Here is a 26,204-nt window from a genome sequence, read left to right as displayed (position 1 = left end):
AACTATTAGCCAAGGCCTGTAATCAGTCATAGCGGATTGCTGCACGTAATAACGAGGTGGACTATGGGAGCGATGTACGCAGTTTTCCCCTCTGTACCCTGGTCCGTGGGATCCTTCTCCCCTCAGCCTTGGGTAAAGCCACTTTTCGGCCTACAAGCTCTGCCCGAAACACTCTCTTATCGGCGTATCTCCCTCTCAAAATATGTGAGTGAGCGGGAGAGCAAGCCAGAGAGAGAGAGCGAGAGTGAGGGGAGAGTGCTCACCAATCACTAGGCCTTTTGGCAAATTCAATAATAAAAAACAGACTGGGGGGGGGAGGTGCACAGGGAGAGACAGGGATAATTTGGGGGAAGAAAATTAAAGTCCTGGCAGATCCTCCATCACGGAGATTAAATTCAGTGGAAGGATAAAAATGTCAGGCGTGCCAGCTTTTCCTGTGCACTGTTGTTTTGTTCACAGACAGAGATGAAAAATTCTCTCCTGCTGCGTCTCTCCCAGCCCTCTGAACCACGCCATTCCACCTCCTCCCACCAGAGGGCACACTGGCAGAGGGGCAGCCCACGACGCACCCATGCGGCCTGCCTGTGGATCCGCAGGGGCACGCGGGAGGAACACAACTCTCCCGTCATGTGACGAGTGACCGTATGCACCAACATGGCTTCACGCCCAGAGCCCCACCCATCCGGATGGTACAGATTCCATGGACAAATGGGGGCTGACACCTGATACGAGGCGCTCCCACACCCCCATCACTGCAAGCCACTTGGTCCACACTAACCCTACTGGCTGGGGGGCCCAGTGAGCTCTTACTCCTGGCCCACAGTGACCACCCCCCTTCTGGGCAAACTGCTGAGTCTAATCCCTTCTACAAAAGGCTGGAGAATTAAGACCTCTGCTACTCTCTTTCACTGCTACCTGGCACAGAGCCCTGCTTGATACAAAGCCCCCCTTTGCTCCAAACAAAGCAGATCTACGTACGAATCTGTGTCAATCGGCAGGCCATCGGGTCAGCCGTCAAGCGGTGCATAAGATGGAAATCTCAGAGGTGGCCCCAAAAACGCTGCTTCCCCATTCTGAGATGCTGCAGTGCATAATTCCGTCCACAAGGTGGCAGTAGCATCCTGAGTGTCTGGCTGGCACACTCGAATAAAAATCCAACAAGCTGCAACGCGGGCCGTAATTAATGACCATTCCTAGCATTTGGGAAGACAGAGAATAGCTAACTTAGAGAAATGCTCAGATCTGAGCGCTGGAAACCATCAGCACACGTCGCATTTGGTGCGCAGTACAAAAAAAGCCGTAGGGAATTACGCAGGACGGTCGGACGACGCATCCCGAACGTATCCGAAGAGTTTTCCAGGGGGTCTGAAGCTCCCTGAAGCACTTCCCAGTTAAGTAACATGACCTGATAGCATCTTTAGGTGCCTCCAGGCACAAACTAACGGAAGGGCATGCTGGGAGTTGGGGGGACACGGGGCCGCTCTGCCCACTGTTTGCAGCACATCCAAGGACGGGCTTATGGGGCAGAATAAGACACAGCGGTACCAGTGGGTCCCTGCTAAATGTGTATCTGTTACCCAGCAGCACTTCTGTGTGCTCCACACGGCACACGGAGGTTCCGGCAGGTCGGCCCACTCCGAGAGGACCAGCTGAAACACCACAGGCTGCGGAAGGGGCGGGAAAGCATGGGAGCGGGCAGCGTTCGTGACGGGAAGCCCTGTGCACTCACACTCTTTGGACATCCCCACTTCTAGGCACTTCTGCAGCCGGCAGTACTGGCAGCGATTGCGGGTGACCTTGTTGATGATGCAGTTCTTCTCCCGGTGGCAGGTGTAGACCATGTTCTTCTGAATGCTCCTCCGGAAGAAGCCCTGGAGTTTGGAGGGAGATACAAGAGTGGGGAGGGGGGGTCAGCAAGGACGCCACGTGTGCGCTGGGGTGGGGCTCTGACCGGGCGAGTCCACACAGGGTTTAACTAAGGCGAAGCTGAGAAGGAAACACTACGTTTTATTACCGTTTCATGCAGAGCGTGAAGACAGGACAAGTCCAGCTTGTACCAGAGAAGAACCACGGCGATAACAGTGCCCCCCTCCCCACTCACATAAGTCTACAGCACCTGACACACCAATAAAAGGGTGCTTTGCACACCGTAATGTGCTTTTCATTTTAAGCAATTTCGTTTCTTCTCCCCCAAGACATCTGAGCTTTTGGTCTTATTCTTGTCATCAGAAAGGATCAGTTCAGAACACAGACTGCTTTAGGGGGGGGGGGCTTATCTCTCTGTTATAAAACTACCATAAATGAAGATGGAGAGTGGGATCTGAAACGGGAGGCAAGAGAGAAATGACAGTGAATGCCACCTGTAGGACAGGTTGTGTCTCGATAGCCCACTGCCCAATTACCGCTGAAGACGAACTGCCAGGTCGCCCCAGGGTAAACAGCATTTACGTAAGACATGTCACCACGACCCGAGGACTGCAGAAGACGACGGAGAACTTCCCCACATGCCAGACGGCTAATATGGTATCACGGATAAATACAGGAATAAGTGTAAGGCCAGTCAAAGCGTTTACTTGCCTCGCGAAGGCAAAAAGAAATGTTTATATTATACACACACACACACACACACACACACACACACACACACACACACACACACACACACACACACACACACACACACACACACACACACACACACACACACACACACACACACACACACACACACACACCTGTGTGTGCATTCTTAAAAATTAGACATCACCACACACAAGAAAAGACCCCCTTCACCCAGTGTTAGTGCGCAATCATCGGAAAGGGCAGCAGTGGAAATATTCAGGGTATAGGTGGTTATTGATCAGCAGCGAAGCAGCCTGCTGTTATTGCTGGGAGTGGGACAGGAAGTAGGTTTTTGCATGTTACCACACTGAGAAAAGTGAAGAGGAACAGCAGAGTACACCAGGGAAAAGAGAGAAAAACCGAAAGAGACAGTGATAGAGACAGAATGACAGACACACAGACAGAGAGACAGAAAGTGACAGACAGACACTCCTGCGACACCAGAGGGAGTCCGCGTGAGCGTTGTCCTCCTCGAGGCTGCCGGCGTGACCGTGGGCAAGCCCATCATACACCTGTCATTTCAGAAATGACTGCAGAAGGACATAACAGTTAAGGAGCAGCATCGGCTTGGAAACCACGGCCATCTGACTGCAGCGCACCGGCTAACCAGGGCTGGTTTCTGACTGCTGGACTAGCTGGTAGAGGGGCAGCAAAAGCGTGCGACTGGACGGCACTGAAGGCGCTTCACCGGGCAGGACTTCCTTTCTTTAGTGACCTTCCACACCTTTCAACATCACATAGGGTGCTGGTCAGAGGCACAGGGCCCCTATAAATGGCTTAACCGAGAGCTCAGTCACAGAGAGGTGATTTAGGAGGGTAAGTCAGGGCCGCGGTGAAAGGGCACTGGGGCTGCTCTCGCCCAACCCCTATCACTGACCAGGCCCTCCACCACACAACTCAATTAAGCAGTGCTCGATTAAAACATGCTCTTAGTCGGCTGCCACTCCCACCTGTCCTCAGCCCCAGCCGAAAATCCCATCAAGGGACTAGGGGTCAGCTGACACCTGCCGCCAGCTTGCAGGGGCCTGGGGCAGGAAGGTGCCTCAGCCGAAGACGGCAGCACCCCCAGTGGTTAAAGCCGCGTCCTCTGACCCCAAGGATGTGGAATGGCAGGTGGAGAGTGGCTGAAGAATCCAGCTGCAGAAATGGGCCCAAATCCGCAAGTGGGATCAGGGCGGCGGCCAGACAGCTGGACATACACGGCTGAGAAGGAATGCTGTCCTCTGGCCAACCGGAACACAGGAAGCAGCGAGGCCACCTCGGACACACTTAATTCACCCGCCGATTGGTATTTGAACTGGTATTTGAACCTGCCAGGCAGTAACTCCTGTGACACTGACTTTGTGAGGAGAATGAGTAAATAAGATCGCAAGCGAGAGAATGCGAGCCCCTTTCTGCCTGACGATACAGGCGGGGGGGTGGGATCCTCGCTCACTCGCCTGACAGCTGTGCCTCCTCTTTGCAAAATGCTAATGACTCCTCTAATGGGAGCCAACAAGAAAAACTGCCACAGCGACAGCGCACTGGTAGACTTTAAGCTGACTGTGTGCCAAGAATAACTGTCATCCTCCCAGAAGTCAAACAGAGATGGAGAGACACTGCTGATCCTGCTCCCATTCAAACGCGCGCGCGCACACACACACACACAGACGGAGAGACAGACAGACTGCCTCACACACAAAACAGAATGCCTGACACACACACACACACACACACACACACAGATGAGACAGGCTCTCTCTCTCTCTCTCTCACACACACACACACACACACACACACACACACACACACACACTCTCACACACACACACGGAGGCAGGCTGACACACACAGAGAAGCGGGTCTCGCCACAGCACAGCAGGCACCGCTGGGACATGGGAGGGAGCAGCCGGCAGCTGCTGGGGGAGATACACTCCAGGCACCAGTCATGATCACATTTCTCTCTTCAGCTAATGAATGCAGCTGTTTATGCCCCGAAATCCCCTGGAATAAAATCAATTGGGTTTTCACTAGGTGTAAAAAAACACAGTGGCAGAGGACGGGCCAGGCAGCTGCCTGGGAGAGAGAGAGGAGAGCGCACAGGGTTGGGGGGGGGGAGACTGATGGCACGCGGAGCAAAGCAGCCGGGCACAGAAACACCCCAACGGGCAAGGAGAGAACGGCTGGGCGGCTCTCTGTATGCAAGCGGCTGTCGCAGAGTGGGACAGCGCTGCCGACCACTGGGCCGGCTCACAGGGAAACGGATTAGGGCCAATCCAAGAGGGAGAGATGGAGGGATGAAAGGGAGGCAGAACAACAGAGAAGGGATGGCTCTGATGTATGAGCCGCCTGTGATCTCTCCCTTGTCAACACTTAACCCCGTGCATATTACTGGACTCAGGTACCCCCACAGCATCCCGAACACTCCCCTCTGTGCCTACACCCCCCCTTCTATTAGGAAGTCCTGCTTCCCATGGCCTGAACAGGCTCACCCCCCCCCACATCAGCACTAATCCAGCCTGCGACAGCAGCTCTCCTTATCAGCAGGCCTGCAGAGCTGTGGAGAGGCCGAAGGGGCTTCCAGGATGACAGGGAGCAGCTTAGGAGCCACACCGCGGGTATCTGCGGGTATGTCGCCACGGCAACGGGATCGATCCCACCCACCGCGCAGCCGCCCCTGCGGGAGGAAGTCCGCCCTTCAGGCAGTAAGACGGGGGTCTGGGCATCGAAATGCTGGAAAGGATGGGCAGATGCCACGCTGCGCCGGTGCTCCTGCCAGGCGACCGACGACAGCAGGAGGGAGGACATCACGGGGCGGCAAGGCCACGCCACGCATCAACAGCCCCATCCAGAAGGGGCCAAAAGGCTCAATCAGTGCGAGGATGAAAGCGGAGCGCTAAGCTAACGGCTGTCCTGTCCTCATCATCCCCCAGTGCCCTGCATAAATATTCCCACTAATTCAAAGCAGAGCAATATACAATTTCAAAGTAAGCGCCGCTGCCAGCCTGGATTTCCCGTACGGCACCTGGGTCCCCCGAGTCAGTGTTAGCAGTCGCGCCCGTTAGGGGAGTGCTAACCTGAGCACTACCCCAGGACCAGCAAGGCGACTCACGCAAACGTAGGCCGGCGCCGTTTAATCGTACGACATGGCGAACGCAGGTTTGAGCAGAGGAACGGTGGGAGGACACGGGTGACCTTTGCAGCAGGTGCTCCATGACGTTTATCTAAGCAGGTGACCATTCAGCTCACATGGTCACAGTGTGGATTTGCTTAATTCCCACTCGGCACATGTGACCTTGCCTAGACCACTAACAGTAATAGCGATGATGATGATAAAGATAATTATGTGAGAGAATGGACTCTGTGCAAGCACAGCAGCCACACTTTGCCAATAGTTTGTGTTCTGCTGCTGTATCTGCCTCCCTCACATGCCCCGCCCCCCCCCAGGTCCAGGGGAGGGAGAGTATCTATCCATGTTCAGGGGTGCGACAGTATATCTATCCATGTTCAGGGGTGCGACAGTATATCTATCCATGCTCGTTCAGCGAGACCAGGGCCCCTGATTTCAAATAAAACTTACAAGTCCCTTCACTCCCAGAGCCCAGCACTCTCAGCCAGCCTCCAGATACGACAGTGAAAAAAGCAGCTTCCAGAAGGAAGCCAGGAATACAACTGCGGCATGACAGCGCCTTCCGTATCTGTCCCCACTAAAGGAGAACGGCTCAGCCCAGAGCAGGAAGGGCCCCATCACTGCCAGCTTTGTCTCAGACTCCTGGAACTGGGCTCTGCGCTGCATCCCTGGCGACCTGCTTCTGAAAAACTGGTAACATCAGCTGAACGTTGACAAATAAGCAGGTCCTGAAGTCCCAGAATGCCCTCCGCTCTCAGAAATGGCCGAGTTCATTCAGAGGGACTGAAAAGGCTGTGCATCCCTCTGCGATCATGAGGACGAGACAGAGGCTGGAGGTGCCTTCTTCAGAGCCTGGGAGGATGGTCCCTCAAGGAATGGGAGGGGCCGAGTACAGGACAGTCGGCATGGTAATTGTCATTGCACATGCGCAGATGGCAAACTCACCTTGCAGCCCTCGCAGGCGCTGACCCCATAGTGGTACCCTGAGGACTTGTCCTGGCACACGAAGCAGGGCTTGTAGACCCGTGGGGGAGGGGGCGGCGAAGGGGGGCTTGGCACAATCTCCTCTGAGCTGGTGCTCTGAGTCTCAATGGCTGCAAGAGGGGAGATGAACGTAAAGAGAGATCAGATACTCGAGTGAAACTTCAGGAAACCCAGCACAGGCAGCGAGACAAACAGGCACACAGACAGAGGCACAGGCACACACAGTCACACAATTCATGTTGCGAGGCACAAGTCCAGGTTCCCAGGAACACGGCACTCAATCACTGCATCATGGCCACTGGAAATGCTTTGGTTTAAAATACAAAGTTTATGCCAAGCCTGCTCCCTGCTGCCATTAATACAGTATGTGTGTGTGTGTGTGTGTGTCTCATCTGCTGGTTGCCTGCAGGCCCCAACGGCACTACTGTGTAAATAAGAGGTCTAAATTTAACACTGAGTCCGAGTGGCTGTGGGGGGGGAGGGGGGCTCCACGTGATGCCAAAGACCACGGCCACTGAGACCAGCACAGGTGTCCCCTCCTCTGTCCCTGCCACTGTGACCTACAGTTGTTCCAGGTGTTGCTATTATCCAAACTGACTTACAGTTGAAACCCGCCTGCACAGTGTGCCCATTTTTATGACTATAGTTTATGTACCTTTCTCACAGCTACAGTCCTTCCGGGACAGAATCTCCTAACATTCAGGTAAAGCAGCTGCCACCGTAACCGCTGCACCACCCACTGGCCCAGCAGCCGCCAGGAGAGGCCGAGCCGGGAGGAAGAGCAGACTGCCGGCCAATTACAGCCAATTAGACAGCCCCAGCGAGAGCAGCACGAACACTGTGCAGAGAGGGATGGGGAAATGGGGCACAGTACATCTGCGGTGTAGTGCAGGCTCAGAGCCGGCATAGCACCGGAGGCACTAATCTCTCTTTTGAAAGTCAGACAGCACTGCAGTGGAATGGCTTATCACGCTCCGTGGGAAAAGTTGAGGAAGTTATTACACATGCTGTGGCATGACTTAAGACGCTGGGCGTTTGTGAAGTCGATACCAGTGTGTGTGTGTGTGTGTGTGTGTGTGTGTGTGTGTGTGTGTGTGTGTGTGTGTCCCTCCCTCTGCGTCCCTGTGCCTCCCACTCGCAGGGGGACATGTCCAGACAGGCTTTGCATGCTTGCCAATGATTTCCAACATGGGCATGGTGACTGTGTGGCGGTTGGGCACCCTGACACTGGGCCGGCACACTGCACACCCACCCAGCCCCCAGCCTCTCACCCCCTACGGACTCCGGCTGTGAGAACCCAGCCCACATTCCGCAATGGCTGTGCCATTTGCACAAACACATGCACCCACGCGCACACAGATGTGCAAACGAACCCAGCACCCCACCTTCCTCTTTTGATCTGCATGGCACTGCCAGTAATGCCAACCACATAATAGCAGAACCTTTTTGGGGCAGGGGTGTGGCTGGAGATAATCACTAAACAGGGAAGGTCCTTAAATGGGGGATACTATGTCTGTTCCCATGGGAACCTTCAAGCCTGCAATGCAATCACGGCACATAACAGCGCTAACCCATAAACACCCGCCTTGGGCCAAGCGGCTAATTATGACACTAACCCATAGATACCCACCTAGGAAGATATGTCTAACTGTGATGCGAACCCATCGATACCGTGGGCCACGCAGTTAACTGTGACGCTAAGCTACAGATACCCACTTTGAGCCACGTAGCTAATTATGACACTAACCCATAGATACCAGCCTAGGGACACATGGCTAATTGTGACGCTAACCCGTTAATACCAGCCTTGGGCCATGTGGCTAACTGCGATGCTAAGCCATAGAAATTCACGGTGGGTCAACAATGCAAACTGTAGCACTAACCCATAGATACCCGGTTCAGGCCCTGCAGCTGACTGCCGCTCACACCAGCTGGTAGAGATAAAAAGCAGCAGTAGCATACAGTAAACAAACATGCGTGTGCATGGAGGCGGGGGCTGCAACAAAACCAGCAGCAGCAGACTTGCCCTGTAGCTGCAAATTAAGAAAACGGGGCCAGAGCACCCTGCCGCTTCAAAAACAAGGCATGGCAACAGTACAAATTAGGCCTGTATTTATTACATGCGAATAAAGGGCGCAGGTGCCACACAGTCATAAGAGGAACCTGCTTTTGTTCGGCTGCTTTTTCCTTTGCATTGTCTGATACTCCCAGCTAGAAAACAGAAGGGGGGCCAAGGCTGGCATTTCAGCTTGCTGAACAGTTGGCTGATAGGCCTCTGATCATCATAGATTGAGGATCACAGAAAGAATCAGCATGATCTCACCCCCTCTACTGCACTCTCAGCTAGAAAGAACGGTTGTTTTTCCAAAAGTGAGTTCTCTTCCTCTCTCTTCGGGCTCTAATGGGCGACCAGTAAAGATCCACCGACCCGCTGCGCTTTCATCCCTCCCCACTTCACAGTTTGTCGTTTGCCTCCGTGTCATCCCATCGCCCTGGCAGCCGCGGCACCCGCATCAAACAAATTAAGCTTAAACAGTGCTTACGTAACGAGCCTTTCCATCTCATTAGTGGAAAAACTTAGTTGCCATTTCCCGGTGTTTCAGAGCCACCCGATCCAGACCCATTACAGCCAAGGTTATTAGGGGGCTCACAGAGCCATTTATCCTTATTAAAGCTGCCTTCATTAAGACACAGACAGAGCCAAAGGCGCCCACAGCTCTACAGCAGGCAGCCCTCCCCCACAAGAGCCTAATGAGAGCACAGATGAAATCTGGGCCGCAAGGACAGATCCCGCGAGAGTGCCGGTCAGCTGTAATTAAACACAATCGCTCGGTCACGGGTGCTGCGCCGTTCAGCACTGGGGGAACAATAGCAGACTTGTGAAGGCCCGGCTTGGAGAGACAGACCGACCTGTGGGGAGGCCTCTGACATTCTCCCGTCTTTCTCTCCACGGTGCCCCCTGATGGAGGACGTTGACAAAGCACCATACTGTTCCTTACATTGCAGACTAAGCAGTCACACTTCTTCAATGACTGGTGTATAAATTGCACGTTCTGCATGCCATATATGTTTATAGCTGCTGTAGCCAAGCTGAGCCTCTCATGTTTCCGGATTCCCTAATTATTTAATTCAACCTTAAAAAAGGGGTGGGGGCAGCCGGGTCCTGAAGATCACTAGGTGTAGAGTTCTCCTGTTCTGACCTATGAGCCCAAACCACCACTGAGTTATGCAGCTTGTGTCTTGATTAAGGATTAATACCAAAGAAGCAAACACACACTGCATCAGTGTGCGTTGACACCAGTCCAAAGCTCTTTCCCTTGCCTGTGAATTCTGCCTGAAGTTCAGGCCTGGGTTAGCAGGCCAAGATTACATTACAGCTCCTACACATCAATTACCGGACCGGGCTTGTCAAGCATATTAATGAGATTTCAACGTCATTAAGTGAATGTCAGCTACATTACCAGGCCCAGAGGAGCAGTTAGTGGGTTCAGGGGGAACAGAGGAACTCCTGTTTCCAAGGCGAGCGTCACAGACCCCTGCGCTCCTCAGGCCCTCTATTAGATTAGGCCTCCAGAGCACCAGACGTCCTCCGCAACACCACAGGTCATCAGTCTCCCTTAGGCATCCTTCACAAGACATCCACTCTGCTAAACAGTCCCAGTACTGGCTTTGGGAAGAACCCCGGCAGACGCTGAAGCGATGCTCTCAAACGAGCTGCTCCGCCAGAGAAAGGGGTCATGCTCAAAGGAACGGAGGAACAAAGAGGAAACAGATCCACATTCAGAGGGCAACTTAACCCCGAAGTAGCTTGCAGGTCGAAACAAATCGACGCTGCATAGTATGATGGGATTTCCGGAAACCTACATGCTCTTCGTGTCCGGAAGCTTAAGGCAGAGGTGTTTTCAAAGCCTGCATCCTTGAGCTCCAGGGCTCCCTCATCTGACCGAGGCCCTGCTCCAGGCAGCCCCTTTGTTACTCGGCACTGTGGCCGGTGGCCACACTCTGCTCTGCAGCGTAGCTTTGTGTGGAGGCCTGCTTCCCCCTCAGGGTCCACAGTGGCTCCCCCCCCCCCCAAAACAACAAACCCATACTTTTCATGCAGTCAGGCCCCCAACAGGAATCTCGGTATATCGGCAAACATGCTGGTAATGTCAAACACGTGTTGGTGCATCGGCCGGCTCTCCAGTGGGGCGGGGGGGATGCTTGGAGAGTGCCAGGGTGGTGATGCAGATGCCTAGAGAGAGACTCCTCTTATCACAAGGGAAACGGGATGGAGCAACTATTTAAAAGGAGAGGGCTTCATCATTGAGCCTAATGGCATCTTTAAAGCCAGAATAAAATCAAGAGGCCCCTTCTTTGCAGGGTGCCCCCGGAGGCTGGGAGGACTGCCAAATGACCTGTGAATAACACATCTTTGTTTGGTTTTTCTTAAACAGCTACCCAGATAAATGCATCTCTCCTCGGTGAACAGGTAAAGACACCGGTATTAATGCGCTGTGGGGGTGCGCTACCGGATAAAATGGCGGGACACCTGTTTTAGCCAGGCTGACGTCAAATGTGATGCAATGCTGTTTGCGCGCCACTGGAGCATGAAATACAGTGCAGCTTTTAGAACGAGGGACCGTGAGTCGTGGCTGGCGGCCAACACACAACCTGGGGGCAAAGGTCAAGTCCCGAGATGTTTAAATGTGATAAAATGCAGCAACGGACTCTGTGCGGTTGGAGGGCAGCTAACGCTAACGAACTCATTAAGACACCAAAAAGGCAGCTGACTTTTTTTCGAGCAGACGGCACGTCTCAGACCCCCAATTGGGCTTCAAAGGCTAAGTTATTTGTAACCAGGATTAAGTGTTGCTGGGCAGCAATACTTTGTTTATCACACTATTAAAGGACAGTCTTGCCTATTTGACAGATGGTGGACAAGTGTCTCAACAGGCCTGGGATGCCTATATATTTCAGGTAGGGCCCCAGCACGTGATTCACTTAGAGGCAGACGACTGATCCCTTGTGTTGAGTGCCTTAACACAGACCGCTGAACACATGCGCACATTCTCCTAAAGGGAACCGCGCTTGATCTCCAATCTGAAACGCGGCAGATCTTCCTTCTGCACTAAAGCAGGGCCACTGCTGAGGTCGAAACATTCTGCAGCCTTTAGCAAACAACCTTCCTCACAAGCATGAAAATCCCCAAAAACCTTTGTGTGTGTGATCACATGCATAGGCGCCCCCATATGGCCCCTAAGTGTGAGCACACCCTGTCATGAAAAGTGTCTGTCTCAGGGTGTGGCGTATTGCCGAAGTCTGCACGGCTGCACCACACCCTGTCCAGACGGAGCCCCCACCCCCACTGTGTCGACACCACAGTGGACGGGCGCACCTGCCGTCTGCCTGCATGTCACCAGTACATGCCTATTCGGCTCCCGCCCAGGGCAGCGGGTGCGTCGCGTCTAGGGGAGGTGGGAGGATTACAGGGCCCACTGAGGTCCTAGGCAGCACAGGGCCTGAGTGCAAGTCGCTACAAGGCTGGTATGGCATGGATCTCTCACTCTCTCACACACAGACACACACACACAGCCTGCATGACCTATATATCCACAGAGAAAAGTATGCGCTTAATAACCCAGGCCCAACACCCACATAAGAGATATGGGCCCTGAAAGTGAGGGGGGAGAGAGAGAGAGCCTTCTCCTCCAGGTGAGGGAATGTGATCCTCCTCCGATAAGAGCCCTGTGTTAATCCCCCGTCTGCTGGCACACTCTCACCACACAGCTGCACCCGTGAGCCGCCGTGCAAATGAACGCACACGGAGGGACCCAAGGTCAAGAACACAGGCCCATCCAGAACTAGCCCGTCACCAGGCAGAAAACGTCTGCTCGCCAACGCAGGCCGGGGACAGGGAGGAAGGCAAGCGACCCGTAGGACGGAGCCCCCGCCACCCCCACCTCCCATGCTTAAAGAGATCGGACGCTGCAACGCTGCAGGGCTTGGAGAGCTCTGCCTCTGCATCAGAGTGCACAATGCGCACGACAGGCCATTGTCATTCGCAATATTCGAAACCAGCCTTTGCTGCACGGCCCATCCAGGGGAAGCGGCCCTTTCGATTGAGTGGGGGGGGGGGGGGTCGGGGGTATTTGCATCTGAGAACCAGTGTAGTTGTGCTGCCCTGGAGGGGAGAGCAAGGGGCTTTTTCGTGTTAAAGAGCAGCTTATTGAGAGGATAAGAGAAAGGAAGAGGGCAGGGGGTGGGAGAGGAATTTAGCATGACAAAGCCTGCCTTTGTGACCAGCCTGTGCTGCTGGGGTGTGTGTCTGTGTGTGTGTGGGGGGGGGCAATTTGGCAATCTAATCCCACGGACGCGTCATTGCAAGCCTGGCACCCAGGATAGGACAGAGGTGTGCATTAGAGGCACAGACGCATATGAGCATAGTTATGCTGTTGGAGATGGGGTTTGCAGGTGGGCAGCACGGGGTTAAACGCGGCTGACATACTTGGAATAGTCAGACAGAGAAGTATGTGAGGACGGTGGCTGAGAGGCTGGACCGGAGCGGACACAGAGCCGGGATGCTGTCCAGCCACCACAGCCCTGTCTGTGTCACAGTTACCCACTTTATTTGCTCAAGATCCTTTACTGCAGGCCCCTGCTTGCCCCTAATGGAGGTGCCTGTGTGCCACATCTGTGGGGTGGGGGGTGATAAAAATAGGGGAACCTTCTGTGTGCACTCGAGAGGCCCACTCAGGTCACAAGTACAGAGGGAATAACAACAACATGAACGACAACAACGATGTCACGAGTGGTTTCAATCCTATGGTACTTAGCCCTGGTTCTCTGGTAACAATCGCCACCCCCCCACCGGAGACGTGGCATCCCAGCCGTGGCCCCGTGGTCCATCGCAATCCGCCAGGCCTTTATGGTAGAGGCAGCGGAGCGTGAGTGGCGTGGCAGGACGGGCTCAGCGGTCGCTCTGGCTGTGGATGGGGCTTTAATTACGCAGTGTGGACGGGCGGCCGTAATGGCAGATGTATTTAATTTGCTCTACTCTCACGGCACAGGGAGGCCGACTTTTTCTAATAATGATGGACGACAGTGGCTCGCCGTCTCCCCCTGTGCAGTTATTCGGTGGGGGGGGGGGGGGGCTTCCAGCATAACGGGCTGTAGGTCCCACGTAGGGGAAAACTGAGCGGGGTGCATTTTAGTGAAAGCATGCCGCCTTCTGCTGATGGCTCCGTCAGGGGACCCGCCACGACAGGTACCTACAATTCCCCAGCCGCAAAAATTAAAACTCAAAAGCAGACAGCCCATCCCCGGCTCCCCAGGCAGACGCTCATCTCCTGTCCGGATCAGCCTGCTTATCGCGTTACTCTGCCTCCGGTACCGCGCTGCACCTCCCAGCACTCACAGACAGATCCCCCCTGGCGCCCAGTCTGTCCATTGGCGGGTCCAACCCAGTCACACTTCATTGGGTTTAAGAACAGGAGGCGCAATCTGGAGCTCCTCTCTGACACGCCGACGGGAGTCCCGGGGAGATTTGGACAGGGGGAGGACAGCAGGTGAGAGATCCCGCTGGCCGTATTAATCTCTCTGCCACGCCGCCCGTCCTCCGCGTCTGACGCCTGCTTGGGCGGCGGCCATGAGCCTGGGAAGCACATGCTCTGCATAATCATGGAGGACGAGGAGGCGCAGCAGAAAGGAGGCGCGACGGGGAAGGCGAAACGCAGGCGAGGCCCGGCAAACGTGGGTATGGCGGAAGCGGGGGGAGGGGTTGGAGGAGACAGAGAGAAATAGGACAGAGAATCGAGGAGATGAGCGGCGTGCCTGCGGAGGCGGCCTTGAGGGAAAGCCGATCTTAATGCCGTTTTTAAGGCCGTCTCCCGCTCAGCCTCCGCCACGCTTAATGAAGGAGCCGCTCCTCTCAGGCACTGACAATGAGATCAAACGGCGTCAAGTAGGCCAGGTCAAGGAAGCAGGTTATTAGTCCCGTTTCTGGCGAGTGGGATCAGCCCCAGAGTCTCCCAGCAGGCGTTAAGGAAGACGTGCGTGTGGGCGGCCGGCCAACTGACCACTATTCCCATGAACCCCCTGCCTTTCTGAATTCAGCTCCACGTGGAAAAACGTGCACTCCCACAAGGCTCTGCCCCCCCCCCCCCCCCAGCCCCGCGATCTGGACCGCATGTGATGGTCTGAAGCTCTACCTGCAGAAGCGTGTTGAATATGCAGAAATTCGCAGCACACGTGGGGGACATTGGCGGAAGCACTCGTGCACATTGAGTCCTGGCAAGCAAGCAGAAAGCAGGCAGAGGCTGACTGATGACTCACTTAGGGCTGCAGGGAGCTCCGGACCAGGCCAACTCTGCTACGTCGACCACCCCCAGCAGGATTCAGAGAGGCTCGGGCAGGGCACTCTCGAATTGGACGCGGTAAAACACCCGTCGACTATGGACAGGACAGGAGGCCGGAGCCCTTTAGGACCAGGTCTGAGAATGAAAATGTCACCGAGCAACTGGGAATGTGAGCTATGGGAGCAGAGTTAACATCACCATTGGCAGCACAGCACAGTGTGCGAGAGAGAGAGAGAGGATGCTGGACCAGAGAAGAAGAGGAGGAGACCAAGGAACCAACATGCTAAGTAGGACAGATATATAGGTCACTCCGTACCAGGCTCACTTGCCAGCCCGCCTGCTCGTACCACTGGAGCAGGGCCATGGTGTACCCTCCTCTCAACTATGACTTAGGGGGGGGGGAGAAAGGGCACAAATGCAGGCCCCATTTTAGAGGAAGGATCTTTTTGATGGGTCTCCAAAACTGGCAGAGAGAGACAGCGTGTGTATGTACGTACACACACACACACACACACACACACACACACACACACACACACACACACACACACACACACACACACACACACACACACGATCCCTCCAAGGTTACCTCTGGCGTCTAATGCGAGCGTCATGAGTTGAGGTTGAGAGCGGCAGGACAGCCATGTGTTGGGGTGACGGCCCAGGATTTAAGAGGGCTCACCTTTTGACTTTGTTGTTATTCAGGCGCCCCCCCAACTCCCCCCACCACTCCGACTGACGCGTTTCGCCCCTGGTACACAAGATGCACACTGGGGCATTCGAGGGCAGCTGAGGTCATAAGCTTCACCTTTTCACGGCAGCGTTACATGCAGTCGGCCGCAATGGACCAAAGGCCGAGACGGCCTTGGCTCTAACGCTGGGCCACGCCGGCAAACGGCAGCCCTGCTTACTGGCCGTCTGCTCGCACGCACCGACTTTAATCTGAGGGTAATTAACGCACTCAGGCTGACGGCAGGACTCCTGTAGGCCCCTCTCCTGGGCGTAAGCCGATTTCAGACTCACCTGCGGTCTACCGGCTGTGCCGGGCCCAAGCTGTCCGTCGCTGGGCGTGACAGCGCAGACGCTAGTCCATCGCACAAGGAAGCTATTCCAGGAAGACGCGGCGTGGCGGAGCGTGACCTTCCAGGAAGCGCAAGGCCACCGACACGGTGCGGCCAGCCGAGCGCTGAGGCGTTACAGGGTGGGGCTGTGATTAAAAATACCTCAGAGGGCAAAGGGGAGGGAAAAAGCGCATCACCCACAGCCGGGCTTTCGCACAGCTCAGCACGATCCAGCCCCATTCTGTCTCAGATACCTGGGCTCCGGGCATTCCTACCTGAGCTTGGAGGCTAATCCTGCCTGGAACTGGTTATTCCCTTAATTAGGAAATCCGCATACAGAGAACGGCTAATGAGCTCTCACTTCAGGTTCAGCCAGAGCCAAAACTACAGAGGAGACGCACGTCTGATCCACAGTTGCGTTGTGTAATGTACAATGTGAGACACACACACTAAACCAGCTTTGAGAAGTACCTTCAAGGCTACCTGAATTACACCCCCCCCCCCACATAAGCCATTACACGGGACACACATTTCACCCCCCATCCCCCTCTCCCAATGCCTTACCTGCAGTGATGCCGTCTGACAGACACTACATGGCCTCTTCCCAAGCCCTGTGCTCACAGCTTTAATCTGTGCCTTCCGGCATCTCTTACCACTGCCGACCCGCAGCGGGGGAGGGGTCTCTGATCCTCTTCAGGGCCGGGAATGTGCAGTGCAGGGCACTTCAGAGAAAGCAAGCAAGTTGCCCCATTCCACCACCAATATCAACAATAACGATAATAATAATGATAATCTATCACCTAAGTGCTTCTCCTACTCAGGGTCACTTGGGGCCTGGAGCAGCACAGAGCAGCCTAGATGGGATTAATCACCATTATAATGCTACTGACTAATGAGACCCACAGCACTGTCACAGAGGGTCTGGCCTCCAGCTCAGCCCTTAACGTGACTGTTAGAATTGAGCCTAGCCTTCCGTCGGTTACCGGAGCAAATGGAGCCGTTAGCACTGGAGCAGAAGCACGCAGCTCAAGGCAGGCGGGAGCAGTTCGTCTCTGAGGGGGACCACACTGCAGCTCTGCAAATGGACCTCAGACCTGGTGAGCCCTGTGCAGCCATCAACTGTAGCCCAATTAGAGACTAGGGAGGAACATCATCTAAGCACCTCGCTAAGGCTAACGACCAAGTGCTCCAGCATGAGAGAAGGAGCACCCCCACAACCGCTTTTATCTTTTATTCCCTGTACTATTCACAGCCTAACCAAAGACCAACCCCCCCCCCCCCCCCCAAGAAGTCAAACACCCCCACAGCTCAGAGATGCAGAACAAGCATTGCAAAACTCTGCCGCCCCACCCCATACCGTCACCTTTCACACAAGCACATAGAGACACTCTGCTCTTTGTGGGGGGAAAACAATGGCCTCCTTTATTGCAGCTGGCACGTCGCCTCCCGCTGGCTAATGGATCTGGAAGAGAGGTGTGACTCTGATGGCTAAGAGCGACATGGGCTGCGTAAGGGGACACCGTAAGATTTCGCGGGCGGGCTGGGATCTGCCCGGGAAGGGCACGCAGACAGGCTGACGCTCGGGCCGGGCCCAGAGCCGACACCGAGCCAGACGGTGGGTTTAATGTTACTATAAATGCTTCAGTTTCAGGTTGGAGGGGATGAAAAACCTCAGCTGAAGGTAGATGAGGTGCAAAAAAGGAGGAGAGAGAACCTTCGCAGCAGTAGTAGATGCAGCCTGAGGACGGTTCCATAAATCACTCGCTTACTTGGACGTCCCGCAACAGTGCGATGATGTAACGTCCACCTCAATACCCTAACGCGGCACCAGGGGTTTCAAAGCCGTCTCTGGGGGGCGTCGGCTTTCACTCAGCACGACTGATCCAGCAGAGGGGCATGTATCTGAAAGTGTCCGTGGAGCCTAATGGTGTCACGGATTTTAATTCAGACCTGAGCTGGCCAACCGTATTAAATGACGCAGGTTCTTAAACAGGGGCCGAGGGTCCTTTCTGATGCTTCGTCCAAGCACAGCTGGAAAATGGCAGCCCCTCCGCACAAGAGCAAAGCATGCCTAATCCAAGCCGGACAAAGTTCTTGGCAAACATTATTTCACCGCCTATTGGTTTACAGGACCAAAATCTCACCTTGTATACACAGAAACACACACAAAGAATTTGATAAAGATTTCTAAATCAGTCCTGTTAACTTCACACCGCAAAGCTAAAAAAGTTAAAAGGAGGTCACATTCAGCTGACAGAGAGCTTGGCACTTAAAAAAAAAAAACCGATAAAGTTTAAAACTGCAGCAAGGAGGGAGGCAGGAACGGTGGGCTGTGGCCAGCATGGTGACCTCCGGCAAGCAGTCAAAAGGCGTAGTCACTGGCTGAGGCCACAGCACTGACCTACATTCAGGAGTGGGGGGAGGGGTCACATGCCATTGTAAAGCATCTCGATCTGCGGACCAGCTCAGGCATTGGACTCCGAACGGAGGAAGCGTGATATAGTGTCATGGTGAGTGGTGTGTCCCCCCTCACCCTGACAGGGGAAGGTGACATTGTGATAAGATGGCCCCCATGGTGGCCATGTAAATGTGTGTGCTGGGGGGGGGTTACCAGTCTGACACTGTCTCAACCACACAGGTCAGGCTTAGTGAGTCTGCCCGGCGGAAAGAAGCACAGTGTTAGAGCAGGAGGACACTGGGAGGAGGAGGAGGGCGAGCAATTAAGCAGGGCAGGAGTAACAAGACAATGGTGGTGGGAAGGGGGGGGCTGGAAAAGGCTTACAGTATTTATAGCTTGCTAACTTTGGCCCAGTTTATTCCGCTTTTATGTCCCGCCACAGGCAGAGAATCTCCCCCCAACCATCTAGTCGGCAATGAAAGTCTTCTCATCTGTGACCACCCCCCAGACCCTGTAATCCGGGCTTTAAAACCCGACCCCTCTGACCTCTTTTGCCCAGAGAAAAACTGACAAAGGCCTGGGGGGGTGGGGGCTCCTCTGGGCAACGCTGTGCTTAACAGCACATAGCGATTTGCCGAAAACACAGTCGTCCACGTCACCATTTGACAGGGGTGTCCCGAGGAGGGAAACCGCGACTGGCAAGGCCGCCATGGAGGAGATGTCATACAAGCTCCCGCGCGGAGGCTGTGCAGAGCCTGCTGCCGCTGGCTGGCTATTCCTGTGCTCTATATATCCGACTCGGGGAGGAGGGAAGCGGGGCAGTGGATCACATTGCTTCCTGTAGATAGTCATCTGCCACCCCCACCCTCGCCACCAGGGGCTCCTGCCACAAATTCCTGGGCAGTGTGCCCTGGAACACCATCCATTTACTGGAAGACACGGCCACAGGACAAGGACACATTTGCCCCGGGTGTGTGCCGGGTCTCATTTCAGACAACTCCCCCTCCACTTTAACTGGTTGAGACCAAAGCAAGACACAGCGCGTCATGGCCGGGCAAGTCACGCATGCTTGACGGGGGTGGGGCGGGGGCATATGCTCACCGCAGCACACGGCTGGGCCTTCGTAGAACCCTGGAGGTACATTCAGGCCTGAAGACTACCTACCCCCTCCTGGCGGCTCCTTCCAGGAATGTCCTATGGAGGGAGCTTCTGGTGTCCCTCAATTCCGACCCACTAGAAAAGCAGCGGAGAGGGGGCACCCCGCAGCAGGCCAGGCTCCAAAGAGAGCACCGCACGCTGTCACCGTAGGTGGGCACTTCCCAGGCCCCGCTTGGCCGCTGAGCCTCAGCTTATTCACCATGTAACCGGCCTGTTTCACACGCCTACTGGGAAGGCTGTAATCCCTCCAAGTGGCTCTGGGTAACGACACAGCCGAACCCATCCTGTGATGTCAGTGACACGGCTCCCACTGCACCCCCTCAAAAGGGCCCCCCCCTTTATGGTGGGGTCTTTCCTTTTTTACAGCCCGTCTCCTTTTAGCTCCGTGCCTTTTTTCTTTTAGAGTTTATGACATACACCCCATGCACCATAAAAGAACCCTTCCAGAGTGCCCCCCCCCCGCACCCCCTCCCCCCGCTTGATGGTATTACAACCCAAATTCCTCAGAGAATGGGAGGCCATTAACACCTGGTCTCTTCAGCGCAGCCGCACCATTCCACGACCTGGGGGGGGATCTGAGGAAGGCCAGTCCCAGAGGTGCAAAGGCTCAAACTGGGAGTGCCGGACCTTCCCACACCAGCATCACCACGGCACCGACTCCATCTGTCCCACTGCAGCGCCGGCCCAGCACTGACAGTACGCCTCTCTGCTTGGGATGGACGCCCACAAACCTCCCTTTACAGCGTCGTGCCACAGCCGCCCACTCCATCCCCTACACCAGTGTTTCCCAATATGGTCCCACAGACCATTCAAGATGTGCTCCCTTCTCAGCTTTTGGGAACAAAAATGTGGACTGTCTGGCAGCAAGCTCGGAGGGAGCAAAAACATGGAACAATTGAGGGGCCCTAAGGACCGGATCTGGAAACACTGCCCTAGACTCATCGACCCAATTAGCCAGCGCAGGCATCACTTGTACCTGCAGGGTTTCCCAGACATCACTACAGCAGGCCTGGTAAAGCCTTAAGGAGAATCGCATTTCCAGAAAATAAAAGTCATCGCATCAACTACAAAATTTTAAAATACATTCAGTTGTTGAAGAAAAAAAAAGCAATACACAAAGAAGGAGAGATACATTTTCTAGCAATGCCAAATTCCAAATTTGACTACACACCTATACAGGGAACAACACATGTTCTCTGTGTTAAGGGGAAACCAATCGCCAATTTTACATGTATAATATTTTAGCATGGGAAGGAAGTTAACAAGGTAACAAGTAAATGAAGTGTGTTCAAGGTCAAAGTCTGAAACAGTTTTTCATAAACACACAAACTGAGTCGTTTAATAATCTGACATTTAAACTGTGGTTAACAGATCAAGGTTTACAGCTTACTTCTGTTAAGACAGCATCATATTCAACTGCCTAATGATAGATTTTTCGTTGAGTATTAAAATAAACAAACAAACAAACCCTGCAGGCATCAAAAACACGCACGATGGCGGGGTTTTTGGGATGACGTGATTGGAGGGTGATGCCGCAGACGTGCGTAGCATCTCAGCTGCCACTAGGGGGCCAAAGCCTTCAACACAGCAGATTTGGGGTTAGCTTATGGTGCGTTCCATTCGCCCTCGGAACTCGGATTCCGAGTTTTGAAGCTGGAAGTGATGACATGCACTTCCGTTTCTCAGAGATCCAAGAAATATCTCGGAGGAGCACAGAGGATCCTGAGTTCATAATCCAAGATGGCTGCACCCTTTATCAACAGAAGGAAAAGTTGTAGTTTTATACCGTTTAAGCATTACTTCTCATTTGTGACTCATTAAATTGGTTGCACACACTATACCGTCCAACTGATCTGTGGACATGTTGCTACGGAGCTTTATACATAAAGCACCGCATGTAATGTGTTATCAACTGATATTGCTAATAATGGCTAACAATTAACCAGGCTAAAATTGGATTTCATGATTAGTCAGATTATTTGTTAGTTAGATTAAGGAAGTTCGGACTAATTGTAATTGAACAAAGAAAAAGGTCATATAAACTGAAGTATCTTAAATCCGACAAGTTGTTCCGCTAAGCAAAAAAAAACTTGCTTTTTCATATGGGTCCATGGTATTGCTACTTCTGTTGCAAATGGAACGCATCCGAGTTTTTAGCGGATGTGACGTAATCTCGGAACCCGAAAGTCGGATCCCGAGGCAAATGGAACGCACCATTAGCGCCGCTGGCCCCCTGCAAGCGCAGAGCGCAGACCTGAGCGGGGACATCGGAGTAGGAGCGCCGCTCGGCCCAACAGCTTCCGCTCGGCTGCCTCCATACACAGGGACATTTAAATGAAGGAGCTATGAATATTTTACAACCCCCTCCCCCAGCAGCTCTCACCCCCACATTCAGTGTGTGTGAGGATGTAATCACTGATACAGAGATGAAAGCCCATTGCCAGCCTGTCTGCCCCCCATCCCCCATCCTCTCTGAGTAACAATGAGCCAATGACACCCCTCTGCTCATCACAAGTGGGCTTCACTCCCATTCCCATGTTGCTTAATTCCCATACAAACGACCTCTCACCTGCTGTGGCGGTGCACGTAAACAAGCAGCACTCAACCCGCAATCTAGTGTGTGAAGAGGCAGACCCACCATAATGCCCCCCCCGGGTATCAGCACCACCTTCACACTTAAAACGAGACGCACCAGCAGCTGTGGAACATTAGCTGAGGCTGCCGCCTTTGATCCGCCATCCCTGCCGGCCACGCCGGAGCTGAGCTTCCGCCACTCTGCCCTGGCACTGCGCCAAACGGCGCCCCATGCCCCACCCGGAGCACCCGCCCCACCCGGAGCACGTCGACGTGTTCGCTTCACTCCGGCCCCTGTGACAGAACTGATTATCAAAGGCCTCGGCAGAACTGAAAGCGGACTGGCACCCCAGACACTCAACGCACACGGTCGCCAAGGGCGACGGAGCCGTGCCACCCGCAGTGGGGGGTTGGTGCGCCGTCGAGTGTGGACCCGCCGGGACTCGCTTCCTCTCTGGCACATGATGACGAGGCCGTTGCCGGAGCGCCACCATCAGGCCGGTGGCAGTCACTGCGCTGAAGCGTGCTCACTCCTGCCCTTCTCGTCACGTGCTTTAACTGCTGTCCCGTTAACATTGTTAATGGATTCTAGCTCCACCTCCCTCTCACCCCCTTTGAAGAAAAAGTCTGATGACAAGGACGACGATCCCCAGCAGCACAGCTGGTCCTTGGCCCCGGACTCCTACACTCCTCAAGAGACGAAGTCACCATCCCGGGACAGAAGCGCACAGTCTTGCTGCTGTTGCTCCGTTTCGTACGTCCGTGTCTCAGCGCCACTTGCTGTTTCAGGATCCACACATTGCCAGGAGCATCCGGTATTCAAGAGCAGGAGTAATATCCAAGGATAGTGGGTGGGGGCGGGGGGGGGATGGTGCAGCATGCGGCTGGCGCCGGCCGAATCCAAACCAAGGAGGCCGCAGTTTCCGTGTAGCACAAGGCAGCACGGGCCGTTCCTGGGGGCCTCGCCACACCACACCGCGCCGCGCCCAGTGTCTCTCCACGACCTCCAGCCCAGCAAACCACAGAAGTTTACACTTAGCCAACAGACTGGAACTGCCCCCACCCCTACCACCACCACCACCACATATTACATCCAGCAGAACTGCCACTTTGCATGGGAAACAATAAAACAACATCTGTTTTTCGAAAAGGACTTCCGCAGTTAAACACCACATGAGTCAGATTAGACTCCCAGCAACAAACCTTTGAATATTGGGGCGATTAGCAGCACTCAGCGTCCCTGCTCACTGCGAGAGAGGCACTGCGTACGGGTCCACGGTTCAAGAGAGGGGATTAAACCCAGACTAGCAGAAAGACCTTTTGGTTAAATTTGTTTTTCCTCTTTTAAACTGACATACGGGTTTTGGCAACACTGCTCAAATGAGTGCCAGATTGTAAACTAGCAAAACAGAATGAATCTAGAAAGTCCATACCCCAGAGATGCCTGCACTCACAAGCCAATCCACACATTTATTCTATTAAAGCAGCAGCGTCCCAATTTAATTAACTAGTGTTATGCCTTTAATTGGCTCTATCAGGTAGGCTGGCTGCAATGGCTGGGGATGCATGTAGGAAGAGTGGAGAACCAGTAGCCTCCTTCCCTCAAGCTCCAGGAGCCAGCTAAGGACAAACGGGCAATTTACACTCCCACGTTTGGCTGAATACATCCAACGTGCAGCCAACTCGACGGAGCAGGTTTGCAGAAGGCAAATGACCTCAAAAGCAGCCTCGACCACAGGAGCAGCCCACCCCTCCCAAGGGCCCGGGAGTCAGAGGTGAGAGGATGATGCCCAGGTTCTGCAGGGCACTGCAGTGTCAGCCGAGGACATGCCCAAGATCACAGCACTGGGAGAGGCATCACCTCCTGCAGTATCAGATCTTCCACCACCGCTCAGTGAATCACAGGACCGTCCCATCAACAACAACTAAGTGGATCTACGCCGAGGCTCACACACACACCCAATGCACTTGGCTGCCATGTCAACGTAAGCAAATGTCTTTTCTACACAGGAATTGTCAGCGAGTAAAAGCATTCAGGTCATTGTGGGAAATCGGACGAAGGCTGTCACTTTTCGGGCCTTAAAAGGAGCAAACCTAAAACAGAATTCTAAAGCTACGGATCGACCAAGACGCCAGGAACAACAGATTCCACATAGCCAAAATAAAGGCCAAGGAATCTAAGCCAAACCAAAGGGGCTTCAAGTGGGCACTGCAAACTACGACAGATTCCTCAAACTTCCTTTACAATGCAGGCACGCCATATGCATTCTGCCATCAACTAGCATTTCAGATTCAATGCAGCGATATACTGCTACAAGGCTGGAATCCGAAACGGCACAAACACTTAAGCAGAGAAATGTGCTGCGGCGGGTAGAGGGATTACGTGAAATAAGTACGTGCGGAGCGCTGACGGGAATCTGGGACGAGTTCTGCTGTGTTTCCCCGCGTCTCTTAAAGCGCAGATCGCCAAGGAGCCCAGGGGATCTCCTACTCAAATTACCGACTTTAGTTTTGCATGTCAAAGCGCCGGTTTCCGTTCAGGGAGGCATGGGAAGGGCGAAGGTGTTGTGAGCAGGGACTGGGGGGGTGGGGGTGGGGAGCGCACATCGGCCCATGAGGGAACAGTAGGAGCCGAGGGCCATTCAGTCGGCAAGACCCAGCAACGCCGTCCTTTACAAATTTTACCGCAGCGGAAACATGACCAGAAAAAGATCTTCGGAAAGCAGCCACCGAACAAAAACCTTTAGGTTTGGGAGCTGGAGCAGCTGGCTGGCAGATCTCGTACGGCATCCCTGTAATGAAGCCGTCAAGCAACACACAGGCAGCCCTTAAATGCCGATCCACACCAAACGGGACGCCCGCCAGCCTTAAACTCTCCCTAGGGATCTTCTCGTCTTCTGCTAAATTCAGCGTTTATGATAAGCAGCTAGAAATTGGCTACAGCCACTTCACTCACCAACATTTTTCTTTTTTTAGTTAACCGTTTTTAAGCTAAATGCTAGGCTTGCGGTTCATTGCCAAGACAGGGATGAACTCGGACGTTGAGGTCATCCTTCAGTTACTTTTTAAAGAAAGCATGTTTAATGCTGAACGAATCATTTCCTAAGTATGGCAGTTTCCGCTCTGTGTAAGTGTAAATACGTGTATGATAAAGCAGTCACACACATACAGGCAAACTGTAAGAGTGTCCAATGATGACAGAAACACAGCAGAGTGCGCACAGTTAGATACACGCCGCCATCACGGAGGAGGTTAGTGCTGTGCTTAGAAAAAAAGTGCCTTTTCATTGGCTGACATATGAATGATTCATTCAACATACTGGATCAACTGCAAACAAGCAATAGCATTATTATTATTATTAACAAAAGATGCGTAGCAGATGCATTGTGCATGTCTTTATAAGAACCTTTAAACAAGCTATGCCAAATTACACATATGCGGAAGATTCTTCAAATGCGCTATATATATATATGTAAGTACTCCATTGATTAAAAAAGTATATTAGTCATCGGCTGCAAAAAAATCTTATTATAGTTCACAAATGCAAGTCTTCCATAATTAACAATCCAACAGTTCCCCGTATATTGTGGCTTTGTTTACGACAGGAGTCCTGCGCCTTGCTAAGAAATGGTGTGTTTATGTGACGCATTTTCATTTTCAGGCATTTCGGTAATTTCTCTCCAAATGTTTTTCGTTATACACACCAGATACCACGCGTAACTCGTATTTATAAGAACCACGTGGATCCTTCACTCCTCAAATTCTGTAATTCTGGCAGAGGGTATGCGTAAAAATGACATTTATAAACATTCAAATTCAGCGATGAAATCAGATTTCTACATTTTCCCACGCACCACGAAATAAAAAACATACTACAGGATAACTGAAATCGGCGTAAGGAACAGCCGACGAAAGGAAACCAAAAATTCAGGCGATCCCTATTTCAAATATCGTGGAAA

The 26,204-nt window shown here is 53.4% G+C and overlaps 1 protein-coding gene across 5 annotated transcripts in view; it reads right to left on the bottom strand.

Annotated features, from left to right (window-relative positions):
• raraa (retinoic acid receptor, alpha a) overlaps window positions 1-26,204 on the bottom strand; it is a 106,091-nt gene that overhangs the window by 3,350 nt on the left and 76,537 nt on the right. For all 5 annotated transcript variants that reach the window (XM_049013856.1, XM_049013860.1, XM_049013857.1 and 2 more), the window contains 2 exons: window positions 6,677-6,825; window positions 1,730-1,871 (listed from right to left, as the gene is read on the bottom strand). In XM_049013856.1, the coding sequence (XP_048869813.1) occupies window positions 1,730-1,871; window positions 6,677-6,825 (291 nt within the window). The remainder of the gene's footprint in view (window positions 1-1,729; window positions 1,872-6,676; window positions 6,826-26,204) is intronic.

Source organism: Brienomyrus brachyistius, chromosome 5 (genome assembly GCF_023856365.1).
Source record: "Brienomyrus brachyistius isolate T26 chromosome 5, BBRACH_0.4, whole genome shotgun sequence".
Classification (NCBI taxonomy): domain Eukaryota; kingdom Metazoa; phylum Chordata; class Actinopteri; order Osteoglossiformes; family Mormyridae; genus Brienomyrus; species Brienomyrus brachyistius.
This window is presented reverse-complemented; position numbering and strand designations above follow the sequence as displayed.